The sequence below is a fragment of the Myxine glutinosa genome, chromosome 7 (genome assembly GCF_964187855.1).
Source record: "Myxine glutinosa chromosome 7, kmMyxGlut1.1, whole genome shotgun sequence".
Classification (NCBI taxonomy): Eukaryota; Metazoa; Chordata; class Myxini; order Myxiniformes; family Myxinidae; genus Myxine; species Myxine glutinosa.
Genome location: NC_136267.1, coordinates 13,418,672 through 13,431,069, shown reverse-complemented (window position 1 = coordinate 13,431,069; position 12,398 = coordinate 13,418,672). Strand labels below are relative to the sequence as shown.

The following is a 12,398-nucleotide window of genomic DNA, read 5'->3' as shown; positions in this document are numbered from 1 at the left end:
TATGGGATGGCGTGTCGTCCGTCCATCTGTCCATAAACACTTGCAACTTCTTTTCAGATATGGCTGTTGGAATTGTGACCAAACTTGGTGCAAATTATATTTGGTATGTTACAACTCAAGTTTGTTCACGTCATTAAAAAATTGAGGTCTAAGGTGGTCGACAGGGGGTCAAAGTGGATCCATGTTTGACCACCCAAAATAGGAAATTGCTTTTTCCTCTGAAACTACACACACTATTTCGATGAAGCTTGAACAAAACCTTCATCACCGGTGATGTACAAAAGTTTGTTCATGCCACTCTATCTCTGTAATTGTTGAGGGTTCAACATCTCTCTCCTTCGTATCAACAGTGGGGTCCATCAGTTCTGTCCTGTCTCCATCACTCTTTTTTTTTTATCATCACTTCCTTCTTTTTATCAATGACCTTTCTTCTAAAATAACCAAATGCACTCGTATGCTGATGACTCAACATAACATTCCTCCATGTTTTTCCTATCTGCTCCATCTTCCCTCACTCGACCTACAACTCGTTTCATCACAGCCAACTCTTTAAATTTGGATTAACACAAGATTTCCCAGTGGGGCAAATGTAATCAGGTTAAGTTTAATGCTTCTAAAATTCAATTTCCTCCCATTTATCTCTAAAACTCTTCTCAATTCTCCAATCTCCTTTGAATGCTCCACAATTACACCATGTGATACAATAAACCTACTAGGTATTACCTTAACATCAAATTTATCCTGGAATACACATATTACGTGAACAGCGAAGAAACTGGGAGTCTTGTTCAGATGTCGAAGATTCTTCTCCTCTCAGTTGCTTCAACTATATATAGGATTGATTCGTCCTTGTATAGAGTGCTGCTCTCACATCTGGGGAGGTTCTAGCTCCACATACCTACTGGACAGAATTGAATCCAAAGTAATATGACTTATCAACTCTCCTAATCTAACCTCAAAACTCGACCCGCTGGAATTAAGCCACAAAGTTGGCTCTTTCTCTTTTCTACAGATATTACTTCGGTTTCTGCTCCCAAGAACTTGCAGCTGGTGTACCTCCACCATTAGTGAGACGACTAAATACTTGACAAGCCACTACATCTCATGATTATTGTGTGGCCATTGGCAACTCGAGGGTGGGCCATTATGATGTTTCATTCTTCACCTCCACTGCCAAACTCTGGAACTCTTTACCTTACCATGTATTTCCAAACACTTATGTCCTTCTCCTTTTCAAAAAGCAGATTTTTACTTCCTGAAAAACTCTTTGACTATTCTCTCTTTAATCACTTTTCTATCTATGCAGTTCTTTTATTTAAGGCCATGCCTCGATTAGGACTCATAGTCCGTGACTGGAGCCTTTAAAATAAAAAGTTTGATGGAATCACAGAAGTCCTTTGTAGAAGTGCCATGGCTGCTGAGAGAGGTACCACCACCCAACCAAGTTGCATGGTGGCAATTGAAATCGCCACATATGAGGAAGAGAGAGTTGGGATGAGTAGTTAGAAATTTGTCCATGTTGTCTGAGAGAGATGTAGATGTAGTTGTCACTGTTCGGAGGACGGTACGACACACAGATGAACAACAAGTGTGAGCGGAGGGGAAGTCACAGCCAGAGGTACTTCTAGGGGGTTGTGGAGTGTACGGTCAGTACAAGGGCAGTGGGAAAGTACAACAGAGTTTTGAGGCCAGTTTTGTTGCATAGTCAGCCCAGGAGAGGTGGTGGCTGATGGTGAGGCCTAGATAGATGTTCAATTAAATGAGCCTTTTCCAGTGGCTCACCATGAAAATATATAGGTGGGTTTATTTGATGATCATTCCTCAGTGACAGGATGAGACTGTACTGTTTTATCGAGGAATGACATGGTCCAGTTATCATACCAGCATCGATTCAATTCTAGATCGGCAGAGATTGAGGCAGCTGCCTTGTGAGAACACCTGGGTCAAAAGGTTTGTGGGAGTGAAGACGGTGGAGAGCAGGATAGATGAACTGAAGGAGGAGATTGGTGTACAGATGAGCTTGATGGGGAGATTGGTAAAAGTCGGCTGAATAGAGCTGGACACTCGGTGCGGATAGAGGAAGAGAGAATGGCAAAAATAATGGATAGGTTGAGGGATCAAGGTAGGAGGAAAAGAGGTAGACTCCGGTTGAGATGGGAAGATTGTGCGAGGAGGGATATCAATGAGGTGGGGGGTGGTTAGACGGTAGAGAGAGATGGCTGAGGGCAGGAGGAAGTGGAGGAGTGTTGTGGTCATGGCAGCATGGAAACTTAGTACCGTTGGACCTCACCTCTTATAAAGGGAAGAGAAGGAGAATAAGAAGCCTTGTGTTATCTATCTATAATTCCAGTAATCTCTGTACGTTTGTACGTTTGTACGTCTGTACGTCTGTACGTCTGTTTGTCTGTGACCGCTGTTTCTCGACAACCACGGGTCCGATATACTTTAAACTTGCCAGGTATATTGCTGGGGACCCGAGGATGTGCCTTTTCAAGGTTTCATATTAATCGGACAATTACTTACCGAGCTATGTCCAAAAAACGATTCAACCAATCAGAGAGCAGCGAACTATCGCGTGTGCCGAACGTGGCGGACACACTCTGCCTCGGATGGCACATTTGAGAGCGTATTCATTTATTTCACGTTGGAAAACTATGTTGCCGTTAAACTATGTTTTAAAACGAATTCAAACTGCGATTAAATTAAAACGATTCATCGTAACTGCGATTTGCGAACTTCCGGACAGTGAAGACTGTCCGGCAGCACGCTTTCCGGCAGCCAATCACAGAACGCTTTGTTGCGTAGGCGTGGCCGATGTGAGACGAGCGGAGCTGAGCGCGTTACGAGCTGACCGCCATTACGGTACGTAATTCGATTTCTTATGCGCATTATTTCTCCCAATTCAGTCAGAGCGAAGGGCGGAAGCGAAGAGCGTTGTTTTTTTTGTTTACGGGCGTACGGGCGGGGTAGAGCGTACGGGTAGCGTTTTTTTTTTTTTTTGGCAAGGAACGGGCACCCACGTACGGGCAATGCCCTAGTTTAATTAAAATCACATTCAATGTCTTTGATTTATCATTGTTCTGTTTGTATTTTTTTTTGATAATACCTCCACCACTGAAGGTTTGTCTGTTCGTCTGTTTGTTTGTGAACAGGATATCTCAAAATGTTGTGGACGGATTTGGACTAAATTTGGGGGAGAGGTTTTGTATGTGACGAGGACGAAATTACATCTTGGTGAAGATCCTGATTTGGATCCGATAATTCTTGTATGATTCTTCACCATTGGGTGATAGGGCTAATGCCGATTATATCGCACGATATCTCAATAAGTTATGGAAGGATTAGTACGACACTTGGTGGGCAGGTTGGGTGCGTGACAAGGATGAATCAATTTGATTTTGGTGAAGATACATATCTGGATACGAGAATGCTAAAAAAAAATTTAAAGTCATTCTTCACCATCAGCAAATTATCAGCAAAGTCATGGAATCCATCATTGCTTCAGATATGAAATCTATCCTCCTCTCCAATGGCTTGATCTCTGATCATCAATTTCGTTTCAGACCTGGTCACTCTACTCTGGACATGCCGCTTCTGCTTTCTCAACAATGGATGGAGGTCCTCAATGCCAAACAGGAAATTAGAGCTGTCTCCCTTGACACATCACGTGCCTTCGATACGGTCTGGCACCCCGCTCTGCTCACCAAACTCTCCTCCTTTGGTATCCATGGAAATCTCCACGCATGGCTGGTGGACTTCCTCTCGAGTCGTAGTCAACGTTGGCCCTGAATGGGTTTCTCTCATCTCCTCTTCCTGTTCAGGCTGGAGTTCCCCAAGGCAGTGTTCTGGGCCCTGTGCTTTTTCTGGTCTTCATCAACGATCTCTCTGACTCTCTTGAAAATCCTCTCTATCTCTTTGCTGATGACTCTACTCTCTGTCGCTCCATTCCTCATCTCTCAGATCGGCAGTCTGCAGCCTCCTCACTCTCTGCAGACCTGGACAAAATCACAGACTGGGCAAACAAGTGGAACATGTCTTTCAATCCTGACAAATCTCACACTCTTACGATGTCTCTCCGAAAAGACCGACTGGACAACCCTCCCATCTACTTTCTGAATAATCCTCTCCAAGAAGTTCTGTCACTCAAGCTTTGGGGTCTCACTATCTGCCATGATCTTTCCTGGGAAAACCATATTTCAAATCTGGCCTCCAAAGCCAGTCGCCGACTGGGCATCCTCCGCCGTGCAAAGTCCTTCCTTGGCACACCTGAGCTCCTCACCACATACAAGGTTTTCATCTGCAGCTCAATGGAATACTGCTCTCCCCTCTGGGCTGGTGCTCCTGCCTCACACCTAGCTCGTCTTCACGCTGTTGAAACCAAAGCGTTCAGAATCATTGGAATCGCCCGCGATGAAGCTAACTCCAAGGGCCTTTCACTCACTCACCGCAGGCAGGTTGGTGGTCTTTCCGTCTTCTAACGACTCCTCTCTGGCCTTGCCCCTCTAGCTCGCTTTGGGCTCTGTCCCCCAAATATTCCTACAGGTCGCACAAGATCTGCCTGCAACCCTCTTATGGTTAAACTGCCAAAATCAAGACTCTCTGCTCACCTTCATTCCTCTTTTCTCCCGCCTCTGGAACAAACTCCCTCATTCTCTTCAATCCCACTCCACCCTCCAGGTCTTTAAAACAGCTGTTCACCACCATCTATTATCTTCCCCCATCCAAAACCTTGATCTTTTCTACCCCCGCTAATTTCACCCCAAATCCACTTTTTTGAAATACCAACTTCTGTCCTGGAAGTCCTTGGTGTCCTTGTGTTTTATACTTCTCCCACCCTCCCCCCCCCCCCCCCTTCCCATGCCTCCTCCCCCCAAGGCCCTCTCCCTCCCACACATCTCCCTGCTCTCAAATGTTGTGTTTGTGTGCTTCCCCTTCTCTCCCCATCTTGTCTTCTGCTCCCTCTTCTTATATATTTTGTTTGTCTGGTTGATTTGTTTGTGAAATAAATGTTAGCTCTTTCACGAGCCTCGATTCAGTATACAAAAAAGAAAAAAAAACATTTAAAAAATGGGGCAAGTCCGATATATAACATATTTCAAAAAGTTGTGGACTGATTATGACAAAACTAGGTGGATGGGTTCGAAAGATGGCAAGAACAAGTGATTAGATTTTGGTTCAGGTCCGGATCCAGATTTGGCCTGTCAGTGGGATACAAAACATCAACTATTCAGCCTGTGGGTGGTATGCCCTCTACTGAGTGCCACTTTAGTTTTGATTGCAGTACTCTGCAGTACAGCATAATGCATCATTTCTTATGCAAATATCGCTTTAGGTGATACAATGATGTCATTTCTTTCCCAGTGAGACGATGGTAAACGAGAGTTTTACTTTTCCTTTCAGGTGAAGAAGGGCTTTGAGTTATTACTGATGAAACTCTTTGTGCTGGGATATCTGCGGGGGAGGGGTGGAAAAGTTTGGCGGAGGCATCCGGCACATGCCTACTTTGTGGAGCTACTGAATTGTCGACCAGCTCATGCGTCAGCAAGACAAGTAAGTACACAGTACATTTGCCTCTCTGTAACCCTCCTCTACCGCCCCCTCCTCCCTCGTAGTATTTCCGACATTATTTATGTATATGGCTTCAAAATGCCCCAATTTCATCCATTATAAATTGATTTTCTGCCACGAAAATGTCCTGTGCACAAACCACATTTGCCTGTCCCCTTTTCTCTATTTACATATTTTTACTTCCTCTCATATGCAGTATTTCCACCTCTTCGATGAATACAGCAAAGTTTGATGGGAATTGCAGGCCCACATGCAATTATGGAATTTCATTAAGGAATTTCATACTTGATTTTGCATATATTCTTTGATCCCTTACAAATACCACAATGTGTGAACTATTTCTTTGAGTCTGTTCCTTTTTTTTGCTCTTTGTTACCCTCGCCAGAGGAGAGGGTATTGCATTTGGGTCCGTTTGTTTGTTATGACAGGTGATCTCGACTTGCAGGAAAGAGGGGTACTTGAAGGTCATATGTGGGTCTGTCTCGTTTCTATGTGTTTGTTTGTTTGTTTGTTTGTCTGAGTACACGATAACTCGCGAATGCTTTCAGCTATCTTTGTCAAACTTTACCAGAGGAATCTGAAGGAATAACGTGAGGCTGTCGATGTCTTTTTGACAATACAGGATGTCCCATAAGTCTGGAACCATAGGATATCTTATAATATCTTATAATATAAAATCATCTAGACCTATGGTTCCAGACTTGTGGGACACCCTGTATAAGTCAAAGGTTTAAGGTTCTCGCGATTTTCGTCATACCTGTCAGGGCACATGTACCGCACCATTGCACCGATTCTACATGCACCGATGGAAGTTGACACTAGCCTTCATAGAGTGTGGTTTTCCTGAAGTTGGGAAGCCATGTAGTTGCCTGCAACTACGAGTTTTCTTGTTCTTTTTGTTTTACAAGATTTATTTTAATGTTCAGGAAATACATGTTAGATAGACGTTGATATGTAGCACATACTGTATTACTATAGAATAGATATCGCATGATGTTAAGCATAACCTTATTTAATTATGACTGTTTTTGGCAGGACCGGAAGATGGTGAATGTAATCGATTTATTTCCATTGACCCAATGTGAGACTCCAAAAGCAGTGCTGCAGCGTTACAGGTTTGTTCAAACTTGGATTTCTGAATAAAAAGGATAGCAGGAAGGGGTTCAGACTGATTAATTTCTGGGTGAGGTCATGTTTACACGTCAGCAAAATATTCCAGGTGGAAAAGTGAATGAGCTGACACCTGAGATAGAGCATTAATTGAGAGATATATGTGAAGAGGAACAGGTTGAGATGGTTTGGTCATGTGTTGGGGAAGGATGAAAGTGACTGGTTGAGAAGAGTGATGGAAATGAATGTAGAAGGAAGTAGAGGACGGGGAAGACCGAGAAAGACTTGGCTGAAGATGGTGGAAGAAGAAATGCGGGCAAGGGGGTTAACAAGGAGAGATGCAGAAAATAGGGCAAGATGGAGAAGATTGTCATGGGGACCGCAAGGCTAAGCCCCGCTCTCGCAGGGAAAATGGCCTTAAAATGCATGTTGTTGTTGTTGTATTTACATTTTGTAGTCCATTGTATAATTTAAATAAACATAAATGCACATTTCGCATGTGGAAAAAGTAAGTACACTCCTACATTTATCACTACTTCAAATACTTAAAATTAGAATCAGGTGCACCAGCTCAGGTGCAAATGATTAGAACATGGTTAGAGAGGATCTTGGAGGAACCTGTCTTATTTAAACCTCAGACATTTCGTTTGGTTAACATTTAGTTAACATCAATTCATCAAAGAACACTATTTATTAAAAGGTAAAACTTGTGTGATTGCCGTTTCTGTGCTTGGTGTACTTCATCCATGCCGTCCACCTAGAGATGTCCATAGATGCCCGGAGAACAAATGAACACTTTTTTGTTTAGCAGTCGTAACTACTTCAAAGCTGAAATCCGCAGTTTAAATTTTGAAATACGGCTCAGGTTAAGTCTCTTGGCATCATCACATATTCTCATAACATAACATATCATTCTCTTTGCTAACTCCCCTCTTCCCTTCCCAGTCCCCTCACGCACTCGTCCCCCCTCCCTTTCCCCCTACAACTCTCCCCCTCTTCTCCTCCCCCCAACAACAATCCCCACCCCTTCCCCCTCTCCTCCCTGCCCTCCTCTCTCCAGCCTTCACTCCACCTCCTCTCTCCCCCCTACCTCTCCTCTTCTCCCCTCCCTTCCTCCCTCTCACTCTTTCCATCTCTCCCCCCCCCCCTTCCCCACCCGTCCTCTCTCACCTACCCCTTCCCCCCCCCAGCCTCTTTCTTAATATACACATCACATCAGCAAGGCGACCTTGCATTGACTGGAAACACCAGGTACCCTTGCTAGTATATTTAAGGGTGGAACAACCATTTATTTAGTGTCTGAGCTTAAGTGCCTTTTGATATTTGAATGGTGTTGTGCTCTCAAAATGTTGAGTTCCAAAGTAAGTTGATGACTTTAGATGTGAGTAGCATAAAATTGGGAAACAACAATCTTCTTATTTTATTGGACTTACAAGCTGTAATATTCTACAATCATTCATTAGCTTCATTTCATTTTATATTTGTGTTTTGAGTTGGGGCTAAGTTGTGACATGCACGATAACATTAACTGCAAGTTTAGTTTTGTTGTTAGAAGATGAATGAATGAATGAATGATCGTTTTAAGGCCATTTTCCCCGCTAGAGCGGGGGTTAGCCTTGCGTCCCCATGACAATCATGGTTCCCTGTTTGAGGCCATGTTTTTATGGCCGGATGCCCTTCCTGACACCAACCCTTGGTCACGCTCTTACGATGCACAGGGATACGGTGTACCTATTCTAAATCGGGGTACACACCGGGATCATTCATCCCAGCAAGCTGGTACTCAATTTGCCGACCTCGGAAGGATGACAGGCTGAGTCAACCCCCCTGGCGTTAATTCAGCGATCGACCGGGATTGTTTGATTGTTATTGTTTGATTTTTGTTTATTGTTTGATTGTTTGATTGATTGTTGTTGGAAGATGCAAATCTTTTTTTTTGTTTTTATCTTTCTTTCTTTAGGGAGAGACCCCAACCATCACAGGAAGAAATCTTTCAATGCCCCGCAATGGACCCAAACATTTTCAGGAGCAATGTGTTTCAAAGACCTTTACAGTACCTCAGCAGGTTTAAGGCAAATGCTAATCTTGATTTGTTCACATTCAATAATACAGTGGAAGGAAGTCCAGAAGGATGTCTGAGAACTCTGCTCTATTTTTGTGGCCTTTCTAACCCCTCTTGGAGTGAGCTGTACAATTTCTCCACTTTTCTCAATGTACAGCTGATGGACTGTGAATTGTCAGTGTTCTGTAGTGTGGCAGCCACCGGAGACGCTTTGCAAGGCTTCAAGAACTTTGTTGTGATGTTCATGGTGATCATGGCGAAGGATTTTGCAACGCCATCCTTAAACATTTGTGATGAAAGTCCATCACGAAGGCGAGGGGCTGATGCACCTTTGGATAACCTGGAGACTTACAGTTTTCGCAGAAGATGGGAGAGTGACCTTCATCCTTATATTTTTTTTAATGCTGATCACACGTCAATGACCTTTCTTGGCATTCACATAAATGCTCAGTATAATGCGATCAGTCCTGTGACTGGGCAAGTTATTCTTGCGAATGCGATGTCTCAACAGATGTATCAACAGCTTCTATTTCAAAGAGTTCCTTTCAATATAAATTTTGATGGACTGCCAAGGAGTGACAAAATAAATTATCTTTCTCTTGTTCTTGGCATAGATTGGCCATTTGATCCAGATGAAATGTACGAGTTGACCACAGACAATGTCCTGAAAATGATGGCGATTCAGATGAGATTCCGTTGTGACATCCCCGTTATAATAATGGGTGAGACTGGCTGTGGCAAGACACGCTTGATCGAGTACATGTGTGACATGCAGCGAGCTGGCAAAGACACCAGCAACATGGTACTCGTGAAGGTTCACGGAGGAATGACAACAGACCACATCCAACAGAAAATCAAACGAGCTGCTTCCTTGGCACAAAAGAATGAAAAGTATGATATTGATACTGTTCTGTTTTTTGATGAAGCAAACACTACAGAAGCCATTTATTCCATTAAGGAAGCATTGTGTGACAGAACCGTGGATGGCGTGCCAATCAAAACCAGTAGGCTCAAGATCATTGCTGCCTGTAATCCTTACAGGAAGCATTCAGAGGAGATGATCAAACGCCTTGAATCTGCAGGTCTAGGATATAGAATTCGAACTGAAGACACTGAAGAAAAAATGGGCCGAGTCCCTTTGAGACAGTTGGTTTACCGTGTGCAGCCATTACCACCCAGCATGCTACCCCTTGTTTGGGATTTTGGCCAGCTCAGTAACCGGACAGAGAAACAGTACATCCAACAGATGGTGCAGCGCTTTGCTGTGACCCAGGAGATCCCTTTTGAAAGTGTGAATCTCATCTCAAATGTTCTTGCTACTTCTCAAGAGTACCTGAAATCGAGGAACGACGAGTGCAGCTTTGTGAGCCTACGCAATGTGGACCGTTGCATGAAGGTGTTCATCTGGTTCTACACACACCAGCACGAGCTGTTCCCCAAGATTCTTGATCGAGTCAACCCTGATGAATTTGTTGAACAGGAAGATGAGGAAGATGAGGAAGATGAAACTGTTCAATGCATTCGCCAATTGGATTGTGTCACCAGATCACTGATACTCGCTGTTGGTGTTTGCTACCATGCAAGTCTTGAGGACCGTGCTGACTACAGGCATGCTATAGCTCGGCAAATTCCTGCTTTCTCCACTCTCAGTGATCCATCATCTCAAGTGTTAAGGGAAATATTACTGTGCCAGGATGTGTTTTTGGAAAGTGTGCACCTGGAATCAACAATTGCAAGAAATGCTGCCCTGAAAGAAAATATTTTTATGATGGTAGTGTGTATTGAGCAAAGGATCCCACTTTTCTTAATTGGAAAGCCTGGAAGTTCAAAGTCATTAGCTAAAACCGTTGTTAGTGATGCCATGCAAGGCCAGGCAGCTCGCAGTGACCTGTTCAAAGGATTCAAACAGACGCATCTAGTGTCATTCCAATGCAGCCCACATTCCTCAGCAGAAGGCATAATATCTACTTTCCGACAATGTGCAGCCTTTCAGCAGGCTCAGAAACTGGAGGAATATGTTTCTGTGGTGGTGTTGGATGAAGTTGGTCTGGCTGAAGACTCACCCCACATGCCACTGAAAACATTGCATCCTTTACTGGAGGATGGCTGTGTGGGAGATGAAATTCCTAAAGCGCACATGAAAGTTGGTTTTGTCGGCATTTCCAACTGGGCACTTGATCCAGCAAAAATAAACCGCGGTATTCTTGTGTTTCGTGGTGTACCCGATGAAAAAGAACTAATCCGTAGTGCCCAAGGTATTTGCTCATCAGATGTTCACACATGCCAAAAGGTGGAGAAACTGTTTCCCAGCCTGGCACAAGCCTACTTGCGTGTTTGTAAGGAGCAAGAGAGAGAGTTTTTTGGCTTGCGTGACTACTACAGTCTCGTAAAAATGCTCTATTCATTTGCAAAAGAGTCAGGGACATTTCCTACCCGGGGGGAGCTGCTGCAAGCTGTTCTAAGAAATTTTGGTGGCTTTCAGAAGGTAAATGTCAGAAGTGCCTTTCAGAAAAGTTTGTCAGAAGTACCAGATGATGATTCCCATAAAGAGTTTTGCCCACTGGATTTCGTAAAGACAAATGTTGATACTTCTTCAGGTTCCACAGAATTTCGATATTTGCTGCTTTTGACAAGCAACTGTGCAGCTCTAACTATTCTTCAGCTGCGCCACACCATTGATCTGCAGAAAACTGTCACCTTGTTTGGATCTAGTTTTCCAATGGATCAGGAATACACCCAGGTCTGCCGCAACATAAACACCATCAAGGTATGCATGGAGACGGGCAAGACTGTCATCCTGATGAGTATGCAGAACCTCTATGAGAGTCTTTATGATGTCATGAACCAGTACTACGTCTACCTTGGAGGAAACCGCTATGTCGACCTTGGGCTTGGAAGCCACCGTGTGAAGTGCAGAGTCAAACCAGAATTCAGACTGATTGTCATTGAAGAAAAAGAGGTCGTCTATGACAAGTTTCCTGTTCCTTTAATAAATCGCTTGGAGAAGCACTGCCTGGAGATGACTACAATTCTGACACAGGAGGAACAAGACTTCACTAACGAGTTGAAAAAGTGGGCAGAAGACTTTTCTGCAAGTGCTGAGCCCCCTGGCCTGGACCAACGAGCAAATAAGATTGGACACTTTACGGTTGCTGATGCATTCATTGGCTACCACGAGGATGCCTGTGCCTCAATCATCATTGAGTTGTTTCTTCAAAAGGTTGAGAAACATACCATTCTTGCCATTGCCAAGAAAATATTGATGGAATGCTGTACTCCAGATGCCATTATCAGGTACTGCAAAAAAGAGAGCCCTCTTAAGCAAATGGTTCTGCATACATACTTTGAAGAACAACAACATGGCAGCCTGCTGGTTGTGTTACATCAGCAACTGAAACGCGATGTTGGTGATGTCTTTCTCGAGGTAAATTTTACATTGTATTATTATGTGCTTATTTGGGTTGCTTTGTAATTCTGAAATGAATGAAATTATCTTTTTTATGACATTAACACATACCAAAATGGTCCTTGATAATAGTCCTTAGAATTTGGGTGAATGTACACAGACTTCTAATGTCCTTCCTTGTCCTGCATACTAGTGGGGCAACTTAGCATAACAATTGTGCATTTTGTGAGGAAAGCACCAAACTTGGCACAC

At 43.6% G+C, this 12,398-nt stretch overlaps 1 protein-coding gene across 1 annotated transcript in view; it reads left to right on the top strand.

Moving 5' to 3' along the window:
- RNF213 (ring finger protein 213) overlaps positions 1 to 12,398 on the top strand; it is a 391,778-nt gene that overhangs the window by 171,340 nt on the left and 208,040 nt on the right. Inside the window, exons 19-21 of the mRNA XM_078781285.1 lie at positions 5,401 to 5,550; positions 6,604 to 6,683; positions 8,639 to 12,164. Coding sequence (XP_078637411.1) covers positions 5,401 to 5,550; positions 6,604 to 6,683; positions 8,639 to 12,164 — 3,756 coding nt within the window. The remainder of the gene's footprint in view (positions 1 to 5,400; positions 5,551 to 6,603; positions 6,684 to 8,638; positions 12,165 to 12,398) is intronic.